General features: G+C 36.5%; 1 protein-coding gene across 1 annotated transcript in view; it reads right to left on the bottom strand.

The window, feature by feature from the left end:
- Positions 1-27,371, bottom strand: part of CFAP44 (cilia and flagella associated protein 44) — a 139,052-nt gene that overhangs the window by 18,122 nt on the left and 93,559 nt on the right. The window contains exons 25-28 of the mRNA XM_027581715.2: positions 15,491-15,668; positions 8,526-9,026; positions 6,020-6,223; positions 4,876-5,071 (exon numbers count right to left, since the gene is read on the bottom strand). Coding sequence (XP_027437516.2) covers positions 4,876-5,071; positions 6,020-6,223; positions 8,526-9,026; positions 15,491-15,668 — 1,079 coding nt within the window. The remainder of the gene's footprint in view (positions 1-4,875; positions 5,072-6,019; positions 6,224-8,525; positions 9,027-15,490; positions 15,669-27,371) is intronic.

Here is a 27,371-nt window from a genome sequence, read left to right as displayed (position 1 = left end):
TCTACTCCAAGACACATCATAGTCAAGTGTCTGGAAACTAAAGACAAAAGGTCTTAAAGGCAGTGAGAGAAGTGAGACTTCACCTTTGGGAGATGAACAATTTGAGTATCAGAGAATTTCTCATCAGAAACCATGGAGGCTGGAAGAAAGTAGCACAATATTTTTTAAATGCTGAAAGAAAAAAAAAGTCAACCTAGAATCCTATACCCAGTGAAAATATCTTTCTGAAATGGAGAGGAAATTAAGACATTTTCAGTTTGCCACTAGTATACCTACCCTAAAAGAATGGATAAGGGAAATTCTTTAAACAGAAGGGAAATAATTTTTTTAAGAAGGAATTTTGGAACATCATCAAGGAAAAATTAACATGGTAAGCAAAAATATAGGTAAATAGAATAGGCTTCCTTCCTCCCTTTGAGTGTTTAAATTATGTTTGGTAGTTGATGCAAAAATTACAACATTGTCTGATGTGGTTCTAGATGTATGTAGATGAACTGTTCAAGACAATTATATTATAAATGGAGGAAATAAAGGGATGTAAAGGGTAGATGAGGATTCTATACTTGACTTAAACTGGTCAAATGACAACACTGGTGGTCTGGGATAAATTATGTATATATAATGTAATTTATAAAGCAACCACTAAAAAAGTTACACAAAGAGATACACTCAAAAGACTAGAGAAAATTAAAATGGAATTCTAAAAAATGTTCAAGTAACCCAGAGGAAGGTAGGAAAATGTAGAAGATGGAAAGCAGAGAGAATAAAAAATAAATAAATGGCAGACTGAAGCCCTAATATATTAAATCTAAATGGTTTAAGTACATCAATTAAAAGACAAAGAGTAGATAAGAAACATTAACCATGTGCTGTCTACTAGAAATTCACATCTAATATAATAACATAGTCAAATTGAAAGTAAAAGGAGTGAAAAGATATATCATGCAAACATTAATCAGAGCCAAACAGGAGTGACTATATTAACATCAGATAAAGTAGACTTTATCTGAGCAAAGAAAAATACTCTAGACAGAGAAAGACCTTATATAATGATAAAAGTGTCCATCTATCAAGAAGACATAGTAATCCTGAATGTGTATGCATAAAATGGGGCTGCAAATATGGAAGCAAAACTGATAGAAGTGAAAGGAGAAATTGGACCCAAACAAAACACTTCTATATGATCCATGGGGCCTAAAGGAAAGATTGATGTAAATTTTAAAACTGCAGTGATGTGAATGAAAATGGAAATGCAATTTACCAAAACTTGTAGAATCCAGCTAAAGCAGTGTTAAGAGGGAAATTACAGCACTAAATTAGAAGAGGAAAAGTCTCAAATCAATAATTCACACTCACCTCAAAACCTAAAAACAGAAGTGCAGAATAAATCCAAAGCCAGCAGAAGAAGGTAATAATAAAGATAAGTGCAGAAATCAATAAAATTGAAAGTAGAAAAATTATCTTTAAAAAATCACCTATCCGAAGTTATCCAAATTTATCCCGTTTGTTTGCAAAAAGATCAAATTGACAAACCTCTAGCAAGTCTAAAAAAAAAGGGGGGGATAACAAGAAAGTTACCAATATCAAGAATGCAACAGGTGATATTACTACAGACCTTGCAGATATTAAAAAGATAATAGAGAAATACAATGAATACCCCCCACACATAAATTTGGCAACTCAGATGAAATAGACCAATTTCACACACACATAAATATAAATTACCACTAGTCACCCAATATGAAGTAGATAATCTGAATAGTTATATAGCTATATTAAAAACCTTTGAGGGGCACCTGAGTGGTTCAGACAGTTAAGTGTCTGCCTTTGGCTCAGGTCATGATCCCAGGGTCCTGGGATCGACGCCCACATTGGGCTCCCTGCTCAGCGAGGAGTCTGCTTCTCCCTCTCCCTAGGCCTGCTGCTTCCCCTGCTTGTACACTCTCTCTCTCTGTCAAAAATAAATAAAATCTTGGGGCGCCTGGGTGCCTCAGTCGTTAAGTGGCTGCCTTTGGCCCAGGTCATGATCCCGGGGTGCTGGGATCGAGTTCCACATCGGGATCCCCGAGGCCTGCTTCTCCCTCTCCCACTCCCCCTGCTTGTGTTCCTGCTCTCGCTCTCGCTGTCTCTGTCTCTGTCAAATAAATAAATAAAATCTTTAAATAAATAAATAAAATCTTAAAAAAAAAAAAAAACTTTTGAGTTTGTAATTTTAAAACTCTCCTGAAGAAATCTACAGGTCCAAATAGTTTCACTGGAGAACACTACCAAATTTAAAGAATTACTACCACATACATTATCTTCCAGAAAATCAAAGAGAAGTCTTCCTAACTCATATTGTGAAGCTAGTATTATCCTGATACTAAAACCAGACAAAGATAGTACAAAAAAGAGAAAAAAGCAAGCTAAAGACCAATGATCCTCATGAATATATGGACACAATTTTTTTTTTTTTTAGTAAGTTCTACACCCAACATGGGGCTTGAACTCACAACCCCAAGAGCAAGAGTTGCATGCTCTATTGACTGAACCAGCCAGGCACCTCTAGGCACAAAATTTCTTAATAAAATATTTGAAAATAGAATTCAACAATATGTAAAAAGAACTATAAACCATGGGGGGTGGTATTTCAAAGGTGTAAGTCTGATTCAATAATCAGTAATCAGCCAATGTAACACATCATATTAATAAGCTAAAGAAAAAAATCACATAATCATCAATCAATGCAGAAAACCATCTGACAAAATTCAACACCCATTCATGATAAAAACTTTAAAACTAGGAACAGAGGGGAACTTCCTCAACTTGATAGAGTATCCACAAAATACCTACAGGTAGCATGCTTAATGGTGAACCATTAAATGATTTCTGCCTAAGATTGTGAATAAGGCAACGATGTCGGCTCTCAGCACTCTATTTCCATGTAGTACTGGATGTTCTAAACAGTGCAATAAGGCAAAAAGAGGAAATTGGCATAAAGATCAGAAAGAAATAAAACTGAACCTATTTGCAGATAAATTATTGTCTACATAGAAATTCCCAAGGAATCTATCAAAAACTTCTAAAACTAATAAGTGAGGTCACAAGATAGGAGATCAACATGTAAAAAGCAACTGTATTTCTATATACTAGTGTGAACATGTGACACCAAGATTAAAAACAAAATAGCACTATAAAATTGTACTAATGTATACTATTAGTCTGCCACCTATTTCATTTTCTAGGACTATGTGTGAGAATTTTTTTAAAGATTTTATTTATTATTTATTTGAGAGAGAGAGAGGGAGAGGGAGAAGCAGACTCCCCACTGAGCAAGGAGCCCAACATGGGACTGAATCCTAGGACCCTGAGATCATGACCTGAGCCAAAGGCAGACACTTAACTGACTGAGCCACCCAGGCGCCCTTTGTGTGAGATTTTAATAAAATATTTCTACCACCACCAAAAAAAAAAAAAAAAAAATAGCATTAAAAATCACCTGAGGGGCACCTGGATGGATCGGTTAAGCATCCGATTCTTGATTTCAGCTCAGGTCTGATCTCAGGGTGATGAGATCAAGCCCCCACCATCAGGCTTGGTGCTCAGTGGTGAGTCTGCTTGAGAATCTCTCTCTCCCTCTCCCTCTGCCCCTCCCCCCAACTTGCTCCCTCTTTCTCTGGAAAAAATAATAATAATAATAAAAATAAAGTCACTTAAAAAAGGGAAATACTTCAGTATAAATCTAACAAAACATGAACCTGAATTGAATGTTGAAAATGATACAATGCTGATGAAAGAAATCAAAGCTCTAAATGCATACTGTGTTCACTCATTGCAAGACCCAACAAAGATGCAGATTCTCCCCAAACTAATATAAAAGTTTAACACAATTTCTATCAAAATTTCAACAAGATTTTTTTGTATATACAAAAAATTATTTTGAAATATAGAAAGACAAAGGAAATCGAATAGCTGAAACAATTCTGAGAAAGAATAAAATAGGAGGAATTAGTTGACCTGACTTCAAAACTCAATGGCCTCCATAATCAAGACTACAGTATTGGTGGGGAGCTAGACAAACTGATCAGCAGAACAGAACATCCAGAAACAGATCCACACAAATATGCCCAAGTGGTTTTTGACAAAGATCAAAAGCAATTCAATGGGAGAAAGACAGCTTTTGCAACAAATGGTGCCAGGGCAATTAGACGTTCACAGGAGGGAAAAACAGACCTTGACCTAAGTCTCGCACCTTATAGAAAAATTAAGCCCAAATCGATTTCAGACTTTAATGTAAAACTCTAAAACTTTCAGAAATAAATAGGAGAGAGTCTTTGGGACCTAGGGCTAGGCAAAGAGTTCTTAGACTTTGAAACCAAAGCAAATCCAAAAAAAAGAAAACCAAAAAAAGAAAAACACCTTATAAATTGGACCTCAACAAAAATAAAACCTTCAGCTCTGTGAAAGACCATGTTGAGGGAATGAAAAAACAAGCTACACAATGGAAGAAAATATTTGCAAAGCACCTGTCTGACACAGGACTAGTGCCTAGACTATACAGAGGATGCTTAAACCTCAAAAGCAAAAAATCCTATTCAAACATGGGCAAAAGACATGAAGAGATATTTTACCAAAGATGACATTCAGTTGGCATATAAACAGAAGAGAAGATGTGCTTGTTACATGAACTATCATAAGCCGTCTCGAACCAGATACACACACACAAATTAACTCCATGGGGTTAGAGATCTACAGGTTTATATCCTCTCCCCTTCAAGCCCACAGAACCTCTGTCTATGTTGTAGGAACAAAAGGTATCAAATATGTCTTTAGTTATTTCTCTATTTCATGTTAATGAGAAAAAAATAGAATCATATGATAAAAAGAAATTCAAACCGGCATCTCCTTCAACCTCCTTTTTCTTCACCCGCTTAATCCTCTTCTTTAGGACCTTCATGAGGAAATTAGCAAATTTATTGTTTTCTCCAACGGCTGCTTGGAAACCAGCATAGAGTGCTTTTTCTTGGTCCTGGAGCTTGGCAATTTCATTCTTTTTCTCTTCCATCTCTTTAAGAGTTTCATTTATTTTCCACTAAATGAACAAAAACAGGAACAAGTGAAAGTATTTCTGATAAACCAGGTTCAGAGAACAATATATATTACAATGTAAGGTTACAGTTCACAAACATTTTTTTAACCTTCTTCATAGAAGTTTGCATTTCTGATGGTTGGAGAGCCATCCATTTATTTAGTTAAAATTTTATAATTCTTTTGTAAAAATCAGTTAAGTCCAGAATTGGATAAGATCAGCTCTTTATGTTTAGCTTCCTCAAAAAGTCTAAAGTAAGTGAAATTTTTACCGTCAGCTAATATTTTTGCATGTGTGGTCTCAAAAACAAAAGATGTTTTTTGTATGAATACATGACAACTAAAACAAACAGACACTGCATCTCTTAGTGCAGCAGATATACCTTAAAAATGGTGTTACTATTCAGTAATATCTATTTGATGGAATCCTTCTTCCTTTGAGACGAAAGTTGGATGGTATCATTTATCTCTTTAAATTTAACATATATATAACAAAGAAAGTTACTTTCCTAAAATACTCAATTACATATTACCGTGAAACTAGCTATCATATTTAAAAAAACTAGTCAACTTCTTTTCCAAGTATGTTCATAAGGATAACATATAATCAAAACTCAACTTTATATGATAGCTAGTGACAATAAAAATAGACTTTGAAATTTGTGAACTAAATAGAAGGCTCACTTTTGAAAACTTATCCTCCTACCATACAAAACATCTGATCAAATTCACTGTAAAGTCTGATTCATTTCTCTCTCTCTCTCAAGAATACCAACAGCAGAACAAGCAGGGACAAGGGGGGTTGGGGGTGGGGGAGGAGGAGGGACAAAAGAGAGGAGGGCTAGAACGATGGAGGAAATTAAGTTTGAGAAGATGAAGAAGGAAACAAAGAATCAAGTCCCCTCCACAACTAAAGGATACAGCCAGCCAGCATTCTCCTGCCCGCTCCTACCTGCATATCCTGTTCTTCTTTGTCTAATGAATTAACACGCTCTTGAAGTATGTTCTCCTGTTTTTCAAAATTCTTGAGGAGAAGCATTTCTTGAAATAATGTGACATGGTGAAGGTCAGATAATTTCATCTGAGTATCTAGTTTCAGTTTCTGATGCCTCAGGAGATGGAGTTCTGCATCAAAAGTGACAATCAGTTCTTTGATCTGAGGTGGAAAAAGATTTGAGGGTGTGTTAGGAGTTAGGAACAGGTAAGTGTACTTTTAAAACTGTTGAACAATACTAATTTGTTTAGGTAGAAGCATTTTCTCATTATACCGTTGTTATGGAGTAAGAATTATATGGGTTCATGTGCATGGGTATGTGTAGTCCTATAAATCAATTTAGCAATATCATAAAATTTATATAAATTTATTAAGTGGTAGGGATTCTGTAACTATAGTCCTTCCAGCTATTTCTTTACCATGATTAAGCCATTAATCAAGAATGCCCTTCTTGCTGTACTATGTGGTTGAAATCAGAGACTAGGAGGTCCTTGTGTTTCTATCTGCCTCCACTTTACCCCACAGCATCTCTACATTGTCTTTAATACAGGAAGCACTACATATTCCCTTCAACATGTTTTGAAAATTTTCAAACATTTCCAAAGGTGATTTAAGTTGTGACAGAGCTGGGATAAGAACGACATATCCCAAGTCCTGGTCTAGACCTTCTCCCACTGCCATCCCAAGGACTTTAAAGGCTCCATTCTGCTCTGACTTTGGCACAGCTTCTCCCTCACCCCATCCCAAAGGCAAGAAAGAGATCCAGAGAGAGTCCCAGGGGCTGGTTCTCCTGACAAAACTAGAACAATAGGTAGAAGACAAACCATTCCATGTTTTTTCTAGGCTGTGCATGATGGAGAGTCTCAACAGTCAAGAACCTGTAATGAGGGAGGGCCTAGCCCGTGGTTGAGGAGAAGGAAGAGATCTCTGGGTTTGGGACAGTGAAGAAGAAGAAGAAAAAAAACTTTTACTTATATATGGTTGTAGACTAAGTGGGCTCTTCTTTAATGTTTGTTCAACAAGTCTGAACTATTTTTAAATTTCTTTTGAGGCTGGACTATATTTTTTCAGTGTAACACCATTCCGAAACATAGGTGTTTTAATTTTGTAAGGTTCATGCTTGTTTTGCTCTCACTCACCCGAGAGCCTATAAGCTTTATGAGGGTAGAGAATATGTCTGGCTTGAGTATTACTGCATCTCTGCTATCTAACTAGCACTGTTCCTGCACAAAGAATGTCCAATAAATGTGTTAAGTTGATACGATAAATAAATTAGTTACTATTAAACCAAACTTTTTTACTGGGTATCTACTATATGTCTGGCATTTTCTAGACACTGCAGGGGAATCAAAAGATGATTATATGTGGCCCTTCTCTCAAGAACTGTGTAATCTAATTTGCAAGACAAAACTAACACATATGAGCACTGAGTGATGTATAGAATTGCTAAATTGTTATACTGTACACCAAAAATGAATATAACACTGTATGTTAGTTATACTTCAATTAAAAAAAAACTAACACACATAAAACAGCAAGAAAGGTAAGTGGAAAACATGAGGTGCTGCTTATAGGTGCAATCGGAGTTTAGACAAAAGAGGAGTATGTAATGTGGACAGAAGATTCTGGAGAAGGTTTGGAATTGGACTAAGTTTTGCATGATGACTCACATTTGAAAGGAAATCGTTGCAGGTGGGAGGAAATAGCAAAGGAATAAGCAAATACAAAATTCAGAATGGGGGTGGGAAACAGGAGCGGGGAGAAGGAGGAAGAGTGACAAAGCAAGGCTGGACAAAGCAGAGATAATGAGTGAAGAATACGTTTGGGGAGCTATAGGGGGTGCCTTCACAGGGTGGACCCAGACAGACACTGAGGAAGGGAACTCTACACGGTTGGCAGCCAGGAGCCACCTAGCCAGCAAAGGTCCTTTTCCTTATGGATTCAGAGGACCTCCTGTACCACTGGCCCCAACATGGTCTGGCTTCCTAGAAATAAAAACAGGTGCCGTCCCAGCTCCAGAACAATTTTGAAGGCAGTCATCACCATGAACACTCCCACCAATGAGGCAAATCACACGTTAGAGAAAGAGGAGGATGTAAAAACCAGAGGTGCCCCATTTTCTCTGAAAGGTTTTTAAATTATGTTCCATGCATCATCTGGAAGCTGCTCCATCATTTCCCCTTTACCAAGACTTCAGTTCGATGCCAATTGACATGGATTTGTCCTTAATTCTTAGCTTTTCCCAAAGCAAAACATTTAAAAGCTCTAAAGTTCTTGGGCAGAGCACAATAATTATCAGAAGGCCATGTATGGGGAGGAAGCTAAGCCTGCAGTGAGTTGTGGGCTGGTCAGGGCTTGGGAAAGATTACTGTAGAGAAGATTTAAATCAACAAATAAGAAAGGAGATCTAGTTCTTCCCTGCTGTCCTCTCTTTCAGCTTGAAAAAGGCAGTGTCACCCCTTACCCTGTTGGTTAAATACTGTTGCATGTACAAGTGTTTAATCTCGTCCCTTTTCATAATCTCCAGCTCTATATCAATTGGATCTGCTTTTTCAAATTCCAGTAACTTTGCAGTATCTACACAGAATGCTGATGCCTTTGATGATCTAGACAATGAATCTCTTGTCGTCAAATCACTGTTCTTTCTAGAAGAGAGTCTGAGGAATCCTCCACTTGAGCCTGTAGACCCTCCCTGTTCCAGCTGGGAGGACGTTTCACCCTGAATCTTCATCTGCTGTCGCTTAAAATTTAGGAGAGTTTCCTCATCATACTGAAATCTCTTTTCTGGAACTTCTTCTGGGTGTATCTGGGGGACTTGGGGAATAGGAATGTGCTTGGATATGTGAAGAATTGACTGGATGCTCTTCAGTTCTTGAACCAGGCACTGTATTTCCTCAATGACGGCCACTTTAAGGTCTCGAAGAGAGAGGATACATTTGTTCATGTTCTTTTTCTTTGAATGGGCCTGATAAAAAGAAGGAAACAAAATGACAATCCATTCACAAAGGACAGTTTGAAATATGATTTTTGTCCCATGACTGGTATGCCTAGCAAAAATCCAAGAAAAAAAATTTATCTGATCATTTCTATTCACTACTAAGTTACTCTTTTCTTTAGCTTTTAGGCTGTTTCCCATTTAGCTTCTCCAAAAGAGGAAGACAGTGTGGATGTGACCTCTGGTATCCCTCAGGTGGCTCATAGGGCTCAGTTCTGCTGTCCTCTTCTGACCAACCAGGGGAAGTCCTTCCTGAAGTCTTGTACTCAGCCAGAGCTGGGAGAGGGGGTCATTCTTTGGTAAGGAACATACAAATGTAACTGCCTATCCCTGATGGAAACTCAAATTCCACTGGCTTAGACACGTTTAGGGTTGCCCACTTAGGGCCAAACTAAAGTTTAGCCTATTCTTATTCTGCATTTTGGCCACATTATTCCTGTTACTTCTTGTGCAGGCAATGTCATGATCCTGAATTTCTGTATCATGCACACCAAGAGATTCCAGGACACTCTCTCTTGTTCCTTCTCCATTTATCTAAGCCAAACGATGCCCCCCTGCCTCAAGCCACAGGAGCCAGAGTGGCCCACTGCTCCCTCATTACCAGCTGTTTCCAAAATGCTCTTACCAGAGCCTATAGGCACATACAGCCCTAATCCTGTGTACAATTAGACAACAAGGTGGCCCAAAGGCTATTAAGAGTTACTTTGCATAAATATACAGGTTTAAAAAAAAGGATCAAAGGCACTTCTCCAAATTGACAGTAATACTATAGTAGTAGGGAATTTTAACATCCTGCTTACATCAATGGATACATCACCCAAACAGAAAATCAACACAGAAACAGTGGCTTTGAATGACACATTAGACCGATGGACCTAACAGATATATATAAAATATTCCATCCAAAAAGGGAATACACATTCTTTTCAAGTGCACATGTAATATTCTCCAGGATGGATCACATGTTAGGCCACAAAACAAGTCTCAATAATTCAAAAAGATGGAAATCATATCACGCATCTTTTTTGACCACAATGGTATGAAAGTAAAAGTCAATTGCAAGCAAAGAACACAAAAATACATGGAGGTTAAATAACATGCTACTCAATAATGAATGGGTCAACTGAAAAATCAAAGAGGTGGTAAAAAAAAAAAATGAAAATGAAAAAACAGTCCAAAATCTTTGGAATGCAGCAAAAGCAGTTCTAAGAAGGAAGTTTGTAGTGATACAGGCCTACTCAAGAAACAAGAAAAAGCTCAAATAAACAACCTAATTTTATACCTAAAGGAGCTAGAAAAAGAACCAAAAAAAAAGCCCAAAGCTAGTAGAAGGAATGAAATAATAAAGATTAGAGCAGAAATAAATAAAATAGAAACAAATAAATAAAAAATAAACAAATAAAAGATCAATGAAACAAGGAGCTGTTTTTTAAAAGATAAAATTGATAAACCTTTAGCTAGACTCATCAAGAAAAAAGGAGATGACAAATAAAATCAGAAATGAAGGAGGAGAGATGACAACTGGCTCCACAGAAATACAAAAAGATTATAAGAGCATATTATGGAAAATTATATTCCAACAAATTGGGCAACCTAGAAGAAATTAATAAATTCCTAGAAGCATATAACCTTCTAAAGCTGAATAAGGAATAGAAAATCTGAACAGACTAATTATTAGCAACGAAATCAAATCAGTAATCAAAAAATTTCCAAAAAACAAAAGTCCAAGCCCAGATGGACTCACTGGGGAATTTACCAAATATTTAAAGGAGAATTAAAACCTATTCTTTTCAAATTCTTCCAAAAAATGTAAGAGGAAGAAAAGCTGCCAGGTACATTCTACAAGGCCATCATTACCCTGATACCAAAACCAGACAAAGCCACTACAAAAATAATAACTACAGGTCAATTTGTCTGATGAACATAGATGCAAAAATCAATAAGATATTAGCAAACCAAGATCAACAATACATTGAAAAAATTATTTACCACAATCAGGTAGGATTTATTCCAGGGGTGCAAGGGTGGTCAAATCAATCAATGTCATATATCACATTAACCAGAGAAAGAATGGAAACTATATAATCATCCTAATAGATGCAGAAAAAACATTTGACAAAATTCAATGTCCATTCATGATTAAAAAAAAAAAAAAGGCCCCAACAAAGTAGGTTTAGAGAGAACATGCCTCGACATAATAAAGGCCTTATATGAAAAGCCCACAGCTAACATCATAACTAAATGGTGAAAAACTGACAGCTTTTCCTCTGAATTAGTAACAAGACAGAGATGTCCACTTTCACCACTTTTATTCGACATAATACTGGAAGTCCCAGCCACAGCAATCAGACAAGAAAAAGAAATAAAAGGCATCCGTATTGGTAAGGAAGAAGTAAAACTGTCACTATTTGTAGATGACAGGATACTATATATAGGAAAAATCATAAGGAGACCATCAAAAATCTACTAGAACTGGTAAATTAATTCTGCAAAGCTGCATGATACAAAATTAATATAAAGGAATTTGTTGCATTTCTATACACTAATAACAAAGTAGCAGAGAGAGAAACTAAGAAAACAATTTACAATTGCACCAACAAGAATAAAATACCTAGGAATAAACTTAACCAAAGAAGTGAAAGATCTGTACTCTGAAAGCTATAAAACATTGATGAACAAATTGAAGAAGACACAAATAAATGGAAAGATATTCCATGCTCATGGATTAGAAGGATTAATATTGTTAAAAATATCTATACTACCCAAATCAATCTACATATCTAATGCAATCCCTATCAAAATACCAACAGCATTTTTCACAGAACTACAACAAATAATTCTAAAACTTGTATGGAACCACAAAAGACCCCAAGTAGCCAAAGCATCTTAAGAAAAAAGAACAAAACTGGAGGTATCATAATCCCAGATTTCATGACATACTACAAAGCTGTAGTAATCAAAACAGTATGGTACTGGCACAAAAATAGACACATAGATCAATGGACAGAATTGAAAACCCAGAAATAAACCCATGCTTATATGGTCAATTAATCTACAACAAAGAAGGCAGGAATATACAATGGGGGAAATATAGTCTCTTCAACAAATGGTGCTGGAAAAATTGGACAGCTATATACAAAGGAATGAAACTAGACCATTTTCTTATACCATATACAAAAATGAACTCAAAATGGATTAGAGACCTAAATGTGAGACCTAAAACCATAAAATTCCTAAAAGAAAACATAGGCAGTAATTTCTTTAACATCAACCATAGAAACATCTTTCTAGATAGGTCTCTTAAGGCAAGGGAAACAAAAGCAAAACTAAACTCTTGGGGCTACACCAAAATAAAAACGTTTTGTACAACAAAAGAAATAATCAACAAAATCAAAAGGGAACCCAGTGAATTGGAGAAGATATTTGTAAATTATATATCCAATAAGGAGTTAACATCCAAAATATATAAGGAACTTATATAACTCAACACCAAAAAAAAAAAAATCCAATTAAAAAATAGTCAGAGGAACTGAATAGACATTTCCAAAGAAGACATACAAATGGCCAACAGACACATGAAAAGGTGCTCAATGTCACTAATCATCAGGGAAATGCAAATCAAAACTACAGTGAGGTATCACCTTACACCTGTCAAATGGCTAGTATCAAAAAAAAACTACAATGAGGTATCACCTTACACCTGTCAAATGGCTAGTATCCTTGCCAACAAGTGTTGGCAAGGATGTGGAAAAAAAGAAATCCTCATGCACTATTGGTGGGAATGTAAATTGGTGCAACCACTATGGAAAATGGTATGGAGGTTCCACAAAAAATTAAAAATAGAACTACCATATGATCCAACAATACCACTTATGGGTATTTATCTGAAGAAAATGAAAACACTAATTTGAAAATATATATACACCCACAGGTTTACTGCAGCATCATTTACAATAGTCAAGATATGGAAGCAACCCAAATGTCCATCCATAGATGAATGGATAAAGAAGAGGTGGTATATACATACAATGAAATATGCATCCATAAAAAGGATAAGATCTTGCCATTTGTGATAACATGGATGGCCCTAGAGTATATTATGCCAAGTGAAATAACTCAGAGAAAGACAAATACCATATGATTTCATTCATGTGGAATTTAAGAAACAAAACAAAGAGAAACAAACAAAAAAACCAGATTCTTAAATACAGAGAATTGGTGGTTGCCAGAGGTAGGGTGGGGGATGGGTAAAACAGACTGGGATTGAGAGGTACAAACCTCTAGTTAGAAAATAAATAAGTCACAGAGATGAAAAGTACAGCATAGGGAATATAGTCAATAAGATTGGAGTAATGTTGTTTAGTAACAGATGGTGATGACATTTATTGTGGTGAGCACTGAGTAATGTATAGATTTGTTGAGTCACTATATTGTATACCTGAAACTAATATAACACTGAATGTTATACTTAAAAAAAAAAAAAAAGGCACTTCTCCAGGCAGTCTTATAAAACTTACCTGTATGATTACTACCTATGAGGCAAGAACACTGTAACAAAATAGAGATGTTTTACATACTTAAGAATAAACCTTTAAAGGGGCGCCTGGGTGGCTCAGTTGTTAAGCATCTGCCTTCAGCTCAGGTCATGATCCCAGGGTCCTGGGATCGAGCCCCCCGCTGGGCTCCCTGCTCAGCGGGAAGCCTGCTTCTCCCTCTCCCACTCCCCCTGCTTGTGTTCCCTTTCTTGCTGTGTCTCTCTCTGTCAAATAAATAAATAAAATCTTAAAAAAAAAAAGAGAGAATAAACCTTTAAAGCATTAAGATGTAAACTCAAAACCCAGCACCTATGTGAATGGGTGACCTCTTTGAAGCACCTGGAAGACTGAGAATTAAGCTTAAAAGAACAAACCTAAGCCAGCCTGATGACTGTTAGGCTCACCTCTTTGAGGAGCCCTCTTTACACACCACACTTTCTTTTTAGTTTTCCAAATACCACACAAACTTAAACAATGACCACAGGGAAGGGGAATATATAATATGCTATTTCCAAAAAAAACCTTGATACTTTAGTGATTTTTAATTTAGCCATGACAGTAATGACCATTTACTGACTGTGACCTTCATATTAACTTTATGAAGTAGACTAGACAGGTCTTATTGTTAATTGGTATTAATACCCCTTTTACAGATAATATAACTGAGGCTTAGGGAGATTTACACAACCAGCAAAGTTTACATGGCTATTAAGTGGCAGAGATGGGAACAGAATTCTTCTCTGACTTGTAGAATAGTGTGCTCTACATTATTTTATGCTGTTTTAATAAGATGGATTTCAGTGTAATGTAGTTCAAGACATCATACCTGTCCATCATCTCTAGCTAGATTATGAAATTTCAGATTGGATGACTGGAAAATTGTAGTCAAAAAAGCGTTTCTCTATGATGATGGATGGGACATGAGAAATGAAACAAGAATTACCTTAGATGAACAGCTAGAAAAACAATCTAAATGGTCACTAAGAAAATGTTCAAAATGTCTGCTTAAACAGAAAGGCATAGCTATGAAAATTTACATATGGATATGATCTGCATAATAGGGTCCTTTGTAGGTGTGTCCTGCATCTTTGGTGAAATTGAAAAAGACTCTTTCCTCAAGATACTTTACTTCCATTTGCCAGAAAAATATAAAATATTCTAATATATGATATCTGTGATATGATTGGCACTCTTTTCAATGTGATGTCTTGTAATGTGCAAACTACATGGCCATAGTAGGTGACCATGTACCCAATTCTCAAAATGGTACCTCAGATACCCTCTGAGTCTCTATGTGTGAAAAGTCACTTGTCCGTCAAATTAAGGAATTACTATGACAGGGAGGGGAGACTTTAGTAAGAAAATGGGGATGAGAAATCAGGATAATTGGAAGCAGTTTGGCAGAATGCAGATAAAAATTTAAAAAGGAATATGTTATTGGTTATTATTGAGACACCTACAAAATTTTTAAGTCCTAAAAAAAAAAAGGCTAAACAATGGCTGGCCTTTTCCCTAAGTCTTTGGCAATCCACAGCAGCCAAAAACTATATCCAACAAGGACATGTTTGAATTTCAGAAATTCAAAGTCTATAAAATATAGCCATGAGCTTATCATGAGTTCAGTTTCACCCATGAAATGTATTTAGCCAAGTAATTAACTTGAAGGCTGGTTCTGCCATATTAGCTACATAATCACAGACAAATCTCTTGTCCTCTATGGGCCTCAGTTTCCTCATTTGTAAAACAGAGGCATTCTAAATAATCATAAAGATATTTTCCACTTCTAAATTTCTGTAACTATATATCCTTATAGACCATCTAGTGAAATGTGTGATTTCAGCAGAATCTCATTAAAAACTCAGGGTGCCTCTCATTGTCATGAAAGCTGTAGGTAAATACCATGGAGTCTAGATGTCCCAGTTCCTCTTCCTTCTTGGCAGCATTTACTCTCATGTGCTCAGGTATCTTATAGTCTGAGGCTGTCTTCAGATTGAAGTCTCCCATATACAACTGGGCCTCCTTGATGGCTTGAACATCTTTGGGATCTTCAAAGTCATCCTGAGGTTTACTCTTATACCTGTCAGAAAAATAGACAACCCAGCCACAAATGTAACAATAAACTTTAGTTTGTCTACTATATGTATATAATCAAATTCAGTCATAAAGCAAAAGTAGAATTCTGAATCTGTAGTACTACTTTTATCTGTAGAGCCCAAGCATTTTTTTTTAAGTTAATGACTACAGACCTTCCTCAACTTATAATGGGGTCATGTACCAATAAACCCATAGTTGAAAATATTATAAATCACATACTTTCAGTACACCTAACTTACTTAACATTATAGTTTAGCCTAGCCCACCTTAAACATACTCAGAACACTTATGTTAGCCTATAGTTGGGAAAAACTAATTCAAAGCCCATTTCACGAAAAGTGTTGAATATCCATGTAATTTACTGACTACTGTACTGAAAGTAAAAAAAACAGAATGGTTGTAAGTGTATTGATAGTTTATCCCCAACACCATGTAGCTGACTTGGAGCTGTGGTTCACTGCTTCTGCCCAGTATCATGAGAAGGTATCATACTGCATATATCACTAGCCTGGGAAAAGATCAAAATTCAAAGTACAGTTTCTACTGAATGAATATCACTTTCACACTATTGTAAAACCAAAAAAATCAAGTCAAACCATCTTAAGTCGGGGACCATCTGTATTTTTACAGCACCTCAAGCAAAGTCATAATGAAATAAATAAAACCCAATTACCAGATGGTGCTGAAATAATCTGAATCATTTTTAGGCTTTCATTCATTTCTAAGTGATTTATATCAAGATGGTTATTTATTCCTTCAACAGATATTAAGCCATAGAGACAGAGTAGGTGTATTTTAATCAGTAGAAACTTATTTTACCTTTTTTTAAATAATGTAAGTGATTGTCATAAAATTTTCAAAAAAAAGGCATCTAGTTAAAAATGATAATAATGAGTATATGTATTTGCCTCCTGCTCTCTCCCCAAATTCCATGGAAATGATGGTGTGGAGGTATTAAAGGGAATAAATCGGGAAGGCTGAGAATAAGATAGAAAGCCATGAGCAAACCAGTGATAGCAATTTTAAAGGATAAATCAGAGTAGAGAAACTGTGGCCCAGAATATCTCCAGGGAAGGCTATAGAAAAGATTGAATATGAGGTTATCAGTAGAGGTCCTAGGGGGCTCCAAGCACAGATATCAAAAGACCCAACTACCTAATTCTGTAAAGTGAAGCCTGTCAGTCAACATGAACATGTACACAGAGCTTGCAGTCAGTCCTTTAGGACTGATATTAGAAAATATTTTGGACAGGGGCTCCTGGGTGGTGAAGTTGGGTAAGCATCTGCCTTCGGCTCAAGTCATGATCCCAGGGTCCTGGGATCGAGCCCCATGTCAGGCTCCCTGCTCAGTGGGAAGCCTGCTTCTCCTTCTCCCCTGGCTTGTGCTCTTTCTCTCTCTCTCTTACTTGCTCTTGCTCATTCCCTTTCTCTCTAAAATAAAAAAATCTTTAAAAAATCTATTTTGGACAAAATGATGCTGAAAATATATCAGAACTTGTGAAAAGAAGCTCAGTGTTTCATTTACACTTTATACTTCAGTTTATACTTTAAATGCTTATAATTAAAAAAGAAGTATAAAATCAAAGCTTACAGCTTAAACTTAAAACAAACAGCAAAAAAGAATTAACTAAACCCAAATTAATAAGAATAAAGGAAATGATAGAGAACAGAAATATCAATGACATAGAAAGCTGACAAGCAATATTTCTAAAAATCTATGACCAAAAGTTAGTTCCTTGAAAAGATCAATAAAATTGATAAGTCTTTTGCTGGAATGATCGAGAAAAACAGAAAAGATACAAATTAATGATATCAAAAATAAAACAAGGGACAATGCAACAGATACCACAGAAATTTAAGTAATAAGGCAATAGTATGAACTATTTTATGCCAATAACTTTGATAACCAGATAAAATGTACAAATTCCTTGAAAGATATAAATTACCAAAACTGATCCAAGAGGAAATATAGAATCTGAATAACACTATAACTATGCAAAATTGGAATTTGTATTTATAACCTCTCAATATTCCATGTCCATTTGGCTCATTGATAAATTCTATCAAATATTTAAGAAATAAATAATATGAAGCCTCCACAATCTTTCAGAAAATAGAAGAGAAAGGAAAACTTATCTCATTTTATGGAACTAGTCTTACCTGATAACAAACCAGAAAAGATATTACATAACAATAAAACTAGAGACCAATAGTCTTTATTTAAAAAGACACAAAAATCCATAACAAAATGCCAGCAAATCAAATCCAGCAATATATATTTTTGGAAAATACCAAAAGCCTATTTTTCCAGTTTATTGAGTTATGATTGCATGTAATATTGTATCAGTTTAGGGTGTACAACATAATGATTTCATACATGTATCTATTGCAAAATGTTTGCCACAATAAGTTTAGTTAACATCCATCCACATAGTTGTAATTTTTTTTCTTGTGATGAGAATTTTTAAGAGCTACCCCTCTTAGCAACTTTCAAATACCACACTAGTCATATTTTATATTACCTCTCTAGAACTTATCTTATAAATAGAATTTGTACCATTTGTCCACCTTCCTCCCAACTCCCCACCTCTAGCAATCATCAGTATGTTCTGTTTCAATGAGTTCAGAGTTTTTAGATTCCACATATAAGGAAAATCATATAGTATTTGTTCTTCTCTGACTTATTTTACTTAGTATAATGCCCTCAAAGTCCACTGGTATTGTTGCAAATGCAGAATTTCTCTTTTTTAAGGCTGAAAAATATTCCAGTGTATGAATGTATCATAACTTCTTTATCCATTCGACCGTTAATGGAGACTTAGGTTTGTTTCCATGTCTTAAACTATTGTTATTTAGTCCTGCAATAAACACGGGAGTGCAGACATCTCTTCAAAGACCTTTTTAGTTTTCTCTGTTTATATACCCAGAAGTGGGATTGCTGGACCATATGGTAATCTTATTTTTAAATTTTTGAGGAACCTCCATACTGTTTTCCATAGTGGCTGCACCAGTTTATGCTCCCATCAATAGTGCAGAAAGTTCCCTTTTTCCCCACATTTTGCCAATAGTTGTTATCTCTTGTCCTTTTTTTTTTTTTTAAGATTTTTATTTATTTGACAGAGAGAGCACAAGCAGAGGGAGAGAGAGGGAGAAGCAGGCTCCCTGCTGAGCAAGGAGCCTAATGTGGGACTAGATCCCAGGACCCTGGGATCATGACCCAGGCCGAAGGCAGCCACTTAACCGACTGAACCACCCAGGCGTCCCTCTTGTCCTTTTGATGACAGGTATTCTAACAGGTGTGAGCTGATTTCATTGTAGTTTCGATTTGCACTTCCCTGATTAGTGATGTTCAGCCACTGTTTTCATGTACTTAATGGCCTTTTGTAGGTCTCCTTTGAAAAATGTCTATATACATCCTCCATCCACTTTTAAATCTGTTTGGTTTTTTGTTATTAAGTTGTAAAAGTTCTTTATATATTTTGGATATTAACCCCTTATCAGATATATGACTGTGAATACATTCCCTAAGTTGCCCTTTCATTTTTTTGATAGTTGTCTTTACTGTACATAAGCTTTTTAGTTTGCTATAGTCCCACTTGTTTATTTTTGTTTTTGTTGCCTTTGCTTTTGGTGTCAAAAATGTGTGTAAAAAATCATTGCCAAGACCAATGTTGAGGGACTTACCACCTATGTTTTCTTCTAGGAGTTTTATGGGTTCAAGTCTTACATTCAAGTCTTTAATTAATTTTGCATTAATTTTCATATATGGTGTGAGATACTGGTCCAGTGTCATTCCTTTGTATGTGGCAGTTTAGTTTTCCCAAACACCATTTATTGGAGAGACTGTCTTTTCCCCAATATATAGTCTTTGGCTCCTTTGTCATAAATTGACCATATATGCATGGACCATTTATTTCTGATCTATTCTATTTCATTAATTGGGTCTCTGTTTTTATGCCAATGCCATATTGTTTTCATTGCTACAGCTTTGTAACATAGTTTGAAGTCAGGGAGTATATTTTTATATTTATTTTTATTATTTTTCCTTCTCAAGATGGCTTTGGCTATTCAGGATCTTTTATGGTTCCATGCAATTTTTAGGATTGCTTTTACTATTTCTGTGGGATTTTGATAGGGACTGCATTGAGTCTATAGATTCCTTTGGATAGTACAGACATTTTAACAATATTTTTTCTAACCCATGCATGAAATGTCTATTTATTTTTGTCTTCAATTTCCTTCATTAATGTCTTATTGTTTCCACTGTACAGATATTTCATATCCTTGGTTAAATTTATTCTGAAGTATTTTATTCCTTTTGATGCAATTATAATGGGATTGGTTTTCCTAATTTCTCTGATAGTTTATTGTTAATATATAAAAACAACTGATTTTTGTATATTTATTGTATCTTGCCCTTTACTGAATTCATTTATTAGTTCTAATGGTATTTTGACAGTCTTTAGGATTTTCTATATATAATATGTCATCTGCAAATAGACAGATGTACTTCCTTCCCAATCTGGATTCTTTTTTTTCCTTGCCTAACTGTTCTAGCTAAGACTTCTACTACTATGTTGACAAGTAGCAAGAGTGAACATCCTTGTTCCTGATTTCAGAGGGAAAGCTTTCATTTTTTCATCATTGAGAATGATGTTAGCTGTCAACTTGTCATATGTGGCCTTTATTATGTTGAGGTATGTTCCTACTATATCCACTTTGGTGAGAATTTTTGTCATGAGTAGATGTTGAATTTTATCAAATGATTTTTCTTGCATTTCTTGAGATGATCATGTGATTTTTGATGGCTTGCACAATCACAAAGGTCCTGAAAGACAACTGAGTTCAGGCCAAGATGATATAGTTTAAGATGGCAACACAGGAAGACCTTGAACTCCTCTCTTCCACAGACACACTAAATCTACACCTATTTTATAAAGCAATTTCTTCCAAAGAATAACTGAGGGCTGACTTAACAGCTTCAAAAGATAGACCACACAGAGAACAGCAAGAGAGATGAAGACACGGTAACAAAGGGAACCACCACTCTGATGCTGTGAAACTACAGTAGGAAGTATAGGACTGAGGGACCATAAGCAGATTAGTTGAAAGCTGCAGTTTAAAAGGGCATCTGGAGAGATGAGTTAAGATGGAGGAGTAGTAGGAGCACCCTGGGATCACCTCAACCCTCGAACACAGCTAGATTAACATCAAATCATTTGGAACACCTAGGAAATCAATCTGAGGATTGGGAGAATGATCTGCATGGTCAGAGGGAGAGAACGTGGCAAGTATGAGGCACATAGACTTGAATTGGGGAGAGAAAAGCCATGGTGCTGCAGTGGGGAGGGAGCCCTTTCTGCAGAGAGACTAGAGGGAGAAAGAGAGGGAGAGTACCACGTTAGGTTTGCACAAGAAAACACCTCCCCAAAACCACTGACTGGGGAATTGAAAGGAACTGAGCATTGCAAATTTCTGCAAGCAGTGTGTGTAGCTCAAATTCTGAGGTTTTGAAAGTGAGTGACTTTCACTGGAGTCAAGCCATGGTGGGTGCTTCTAAGAAAAAGGACAGCTCAGGTTTGGGAGTGGAAAGCATGGTATAGGGATCCTGTGGGTAACATTGGGAGAAAATGATCCCCTTAGTGGAGTACATTGGAAGAGGGTATATTGCCTTCCCAAGGACAGAAGACCCTGCAGGTGCCATCAAGCAGCTTTTCATCTGCAGGGGACAGAGGTGCACACAAAAGACAGAGAACCTGATCACAGCTTTTCACTGTGCTTCACCATAGACTCTGGGCACCTGTGCAGGTGTGTGACTGTTTTCCTGTGATGAAACAGCACTAGACATGGCGAGGCTCTCTCCTGGAGGAGGGGAGCAGATCCACACCATGCCAGGTCATTTAAGATTTGGAGTTTTGAATCCCAGCTGCACTCCAGAGATAAAAGGCAGGAAAGCCATGGTGCCAGGCATACCAAGAGCCCCAAGCACAGATGAGGTGAGGGCAGGGATCTGACAAAAGCCTGGGACACAAAAGGGGAGACTGTTTACTCTTTTGTGAGGACTTCTTGAACAGCAACAGGTGCAAGATCCCCCTGTCCTGGGAGGAGAGAGTGGGGTTGGCACCATTTTCTCCCTTGCCACCAATACAGTCAGACTTCAGTGAGAAACACAGCATTCCCAGTGGGGGTGGGAGCCACTTATAACAAATCCTACCCCCCTGTGCCCTGCAAGTGCGTAGTTACTAGGCAGTTCTGACTGTGAGGCAGAGCAGCAGACCACTCCCAGAAGACCAACATAGGTACCCCCACATGCACCAAGTCTACTGATCATGGAGTGTTCCAAAGTGTCAGCTTAAGTTCTGGTGGAAATAGGACAGCCTTCTTTTTTTCCCTTTTTTTCCTCTTTGAAATCAGGGCTTATAGATTTTTGTTTGTTTCTTGTTTTTTCATTTCCTTTTCTCTTTTTTTTTTTTTTTGGATCAGGTGTCTCCCCCCCACCACCGCCCCCACCTTTCTTTTTCTTTGGAATCAGGTTTATAGTTTCTTGTTTGTCAGTTTGGGTGTTTTGTTTTTGTTGTTGTTGTTACCTCTGTTCTTTTCTTTTTCTCTCTTTTTTTCAGATCAGGGTTTTTTTTTTTCTTTACCAGGCTTATTTTAAGAGACAAATCAAAGCACACCTAGTTAAAGGTCCAAACACTCCCCACTGTATGCAAGGAGGAACTCTGCATAGGACTGACCTGTGGGAAGGAGCAGCCAAAGCACATACAGCAGAGTGCACACAGCATATACCAGAAACACTTACTGAAGTACCAGGCCCCGGGCAGTGTATGACCCCTTCTTAATATACCATTTACTCTCAGGAACAGGAAACATACAAAATGACAGACAGAAGAATTCTCCCCAAAAAAAAGATGAAGAAGAAATCAGAGCCAGGGATTTTCTCAAAACAAATATAAGCAATATATCTGAACAAGAATTTAGAACAGCAGTCATAAGAATACAGCTGGGCTTGAAAGAAGCATAGAAGACACCAGAGAACCCTTCCTGCTGAGATAAAAGACCTAAACACTAGTCAGGCCAAAATAAAAAATGCTATAACTGAGATAGAAAACCAACTGGATGTAATCAACAGTGAGGATGGAAGAAGCAGAGGAATGGATATGTGATACAGAAGATAAAATTATGGAAAATAATGAAGCTGAAAATAAGAGGGAAAGAAAACTATTAGATCACAAAGGTAGATTTAGGAAACTCAATGATTCTATAAAGTGCAATAATACCCAGATCATAGGAATTCCAGAAGAAGAGTAGGAAAAAAGGGGCAGAAGGTTTATTTGAACAAATTATAGCTGAGAACTTCCCTAATCTGGGGGAAGGAAACAGGCATTCAAATCCAAGAGGCACAGAGAACTCCCCTCACAACCAACAAAAACAGATTAACATCTAGACATATCATAGTGAAACTTGCAAAATACAAAGATAAAGAGAATTCTGAAAGCAGCTAGGGAGAAAAGGTCCTCAACCTACAAGGGTAGATGCACAAAGTTAGCAGCAGATCTGTCTACAGGAAACCTGGAAGGCCAGAAAGTACTGGCATGATATATTCAACATGCTAAATGGAAAAAAATGTGCAGCCAGGAATACTTTATCCAGTAAAGCTGTCATTCAGAATAGGAGAGATAAAGAGTTTCCAAGACAAGTAAAAACTAAAGGAGTTCATTACACTAAATCAGCTCTGCAAGAAATGTTAAAGGGTCCCTTTGAGTGTGAAAGAGACCCAAAAGCAACAAAGACTGAAAAGGAACAGAGACAGTCTACAGGAACAGTGACTTTACAGGTAATATATGGCACTACATTTATATCTATCAATATTTACTCTGAATGTAAATGGACTAAATGCTCTAATCAAAACACATATGGTATCAGAATGGATTAAAAAAAAAACCCATTGATATCCTGCTTACAAGACTTACAAGAGACTCATTTTAGACCCAAGACACCTCCAGATTGAAAGTGAGGGGGTGGAGAACCATTTATCATGCTAGTAGACATCAAAGAAAGCTGGAGTAGCCATAATTATATCAGATAAACTAGATTTTAAACCAAAGACTGTAATAAGAGATGACCAAGGTCACCATCTCATAATAAACAAGATCTAAAAATTGTAAATATTTATGTCACCAACTTGGGAGCAGCCAAATACATAAATCAATTAATAACAAACTTAAAGAAACTCATTAATATAACACAATAATAGTAGGGGACTTTAACACCCCACTTGCAACAATGGAAAAATCATCTAAACAGAAGATCAACAAGGAAACGATGGCTTTGAATGGACACACTGAACCAGATGGACTTAAAAGATATATTCAGAACATTTCATCCTAAAGCAGAATATACATTCTTTTCAAGTGCACATGGAACATTCTCCAGAAGAAGATCACATACTGGGCCACAAATCAGGCTTCAATTAGTACAAAACGACTGAGATCATACCATGCATATTTTCAGACTACAACACTATGAAAATAAAGTCAATCACAAGAAAAAATTGGAAAGACCACAATTACATGAAATTAAACAACATCCTACTAAAGAATGAATGAGTTAACTAGGATATTAAAGAAGAAATTTTTTAAAATACATGGAAACAAATGAAAATGAAAACACAAACAGTCCCAAAACCTTTGGGATGCAGCAAAGGTGGTCATGAGAGGGAAGTATATTGCAACACAGGCCGTCCTCAAGAAGAAAAGTCTCAAATACACAACCTAACCTTACACCTAAAGGAGCTACCCTACAACCCAGCAATTGCACTACTGGGTATTTACCCCAAAGATACAAATGCAGTGATCTGAAGGGGCATCTGTACCCAATCTTTATAGCAGCAATGTCCACCATAGCCAAACTCTGGAAAGAGCCCAGCTGTCCATCGATGGATGAATGGATAAAGATGTGGCATATACATGTTTTATATATTCATACATATGAATATATATATGACATATTCATATATATTCATATATATGATGGAATATTATGCAGCCATCAAAAAAATAAAATCTTGCCATTTGCAACAATGTGGATGGAACTAGAGGGTATTATGCTAAACAAAATAAGTCAATCAGAGAAACACAATTATCATATGATCTCACTCATATGTGGAATTTAAGAAACAAGGCAGAGGATCATAGGGGAAGAGAGGAAAAAAATGAAACAAGACAAAACCAGAGAGGGAGACAAATCATGAGAGACTCTTAATCATAGGAAACAAACTGAGGGTTGCTGGAGGGGAGGGTTGTGGGGAGATGGGGTAACTGGGTGATGGACATTGGGGAGGGTATGTGTTGTAATGAGTACACGGGGTATTATATAAGACTGGTGAATCACAGATCCCATACCCCTGAAATAATATATATGTTAATTAATTGAATTTAAATTTAAAAAATCAAAAAAAATAAATTTAATTTAATTTATTTTTTTTTAAAAGACCCCAAATAGCCAAAGCAATCTTGAAAACAAAAAAGCAAAGCTGGAGGCATCACAATTCCAGACTTCAAGTTATATTACAAAGCTTCAGTGATCAAGACAATATAGTATTGGCACAAAAACAGACACATAGATAAATGGAACAGAGTGGAAAACCCATAAATGAACCCACAACTACATGGTCAATTAATCTTCAACAAAGCAGGAAAGAATATCCAATGGAAAGAGTCTCTTGGACAAACGGTGTGGAGAAAAAACTGGACAGCAACATGCAAAAGAATGAAACATGACCACTTTCTTACACCATACACAATAAATAAATTCAAAATGGATGAAAGACCTAAATGTAAGACAGGAAACCATTAAAATGCTAGAGAAGAACACAGGCAATAATCTCTTTCACATCAGCTGTAGCAATTTCTTACTAGATGGGTCTCCTGAGACAAGGGGAACAAAAGCAAAAATAAACTATTGGGACTTCACCCAAGAGTTCTGCACAGTGAAGGAAACAATCAAACAAACTAAAAGGCAACTATGGAATGGGAGATGATATTTGCAAATGACATATCTGATAAAGGGTTAGTATCCAAAATTATGAAGAACTTATACTACTCAAACACCCAAAATATAAATAATCCAGTTTAAAAATGGGCAGAAGACATGAAGAGGACATTTCTCCAAAGGAGACATACAGATGGCTAACAGACACATGAAAGGTGCTCTATGTCACTCATCATCAGGGAAATACGAATCAAAACTACAATGAGATACCACCTTACACCCATTCGGAATGGCTAAAATCAACAACTTAACAATAGATGTTGGTGAGGATGCAGAGAAAGGGGAACCTTCTTACATTGTTGGTAGGAATGCAAACTGGTGCAGCCACTCTGGAAACCAGTATGGAGGTTCTCAAAGTTAAAAATAGAACTACCTATGACCAAGCAACTGCACTACTATGTATTTATCCAAAGGATACAAAAATGCTGATGCACTCCAATGTTTATAGCAGCACTATCAACAATAGCCAAATTATGGAGAAAGAGCCCAAATGTCCATTGACTGATGAACGGATAAAGAAGAAGTGATTATCTATCTATCTATCTATCTATACAATAGAATATTATTTAGCCATCAAAAGAAATGAAATCTTGCCATTTGCAATGACATGGATGGAGACTAGAGAGTATTATGCTAAGTGAAATAAGTCAGAGAAAGACAAATACTGTACAGTTTTTTTTTTTAAAGATTTTATTTATTTGTCAGAGAGAAAGAGAGAGCACAAGCAGGGGGAGCGGCAGGCAGAGGGAGAAGCAGACTCCCCCACTGAGCAAGGAGCCCAGTGTGGGACTTGATCCCAGGACCGTATGGTCATGACTTTGAGCCAAAGGCAGACATTTAACCGACTGAGCCACCCAGGTGTCCCAGATAGTTTTGTTTTTATCTAATGTCTTTACAAAAAAATAAAATATGGCAGCAACCTAAGTGTCCATCCAGAGATGATGGATTAAGAAGATGTGGCATATATATAATGGAATGTTACTCAGCCATAAGAAAGAATGAGATCTTGCCATTCCAACAACATGGATGACCTAGAGGGTATTATGCTAAATGAAAATAGAGAAAGACAAATACATTATTATTTCACTTCTATGTGGAATCTAAAAAACAAATGTACAAACAAACAAAAGCAAAATTAGACCCATAGGCACAGAAAACAAACTATGGTTACCAGAGCAGAGAGGGGTTGGGGAATGGGCAAAATGGGTTGAGGGGATTGGCAGGTACAGGTTTCCAGTTATGGAATGTATAAGCTACAGGGGTGAAAGGTACAGCATAGGGATATAGTTGATGGTATCATAAGAACATTGTATGGGGACACATGGTAGCTACACTTATGAGCATTGCATAACGTACAGAGTTGTCAAATACTATGTTGTACACCTGAAATTAATGTAACATTGTGTGTCAGCCATACTTCAATTAAAAAATAAAGTTGAACAGTTAGCATACAGGAATTCCACTCCTAGGTATGTACCCAAGAGAATTGAAAACATATGTCCACACAAAAATTACACCAAATGTTAACAGCAGCATTATTCAGAACAGTGAAAAAATGGATATAACCTAAATGTGTTTCAACTGATGAACTGATAAATATGATATGGATTGTTTGGTCATAGAAAAGAATGAA

This window comes from Zalophus californianus, chromosome 1, assembly GCF_009762305.2.
Source record: "Zalophus californianus isolate mZalCal1 chromosome 1, mZalCal1.pri.v2, whole genome shotgun sequence".
Classification (NCBI taxonomy): domain Eukaryota; kingdom Metazoa; phylum Chordata; class Mammalia; order Carnivora; family Otariidae; genus Zalophus; species Zalophus californianus.
This window is presented reverse-complemented; position numbering and strand designations above follow the sequence as displayed.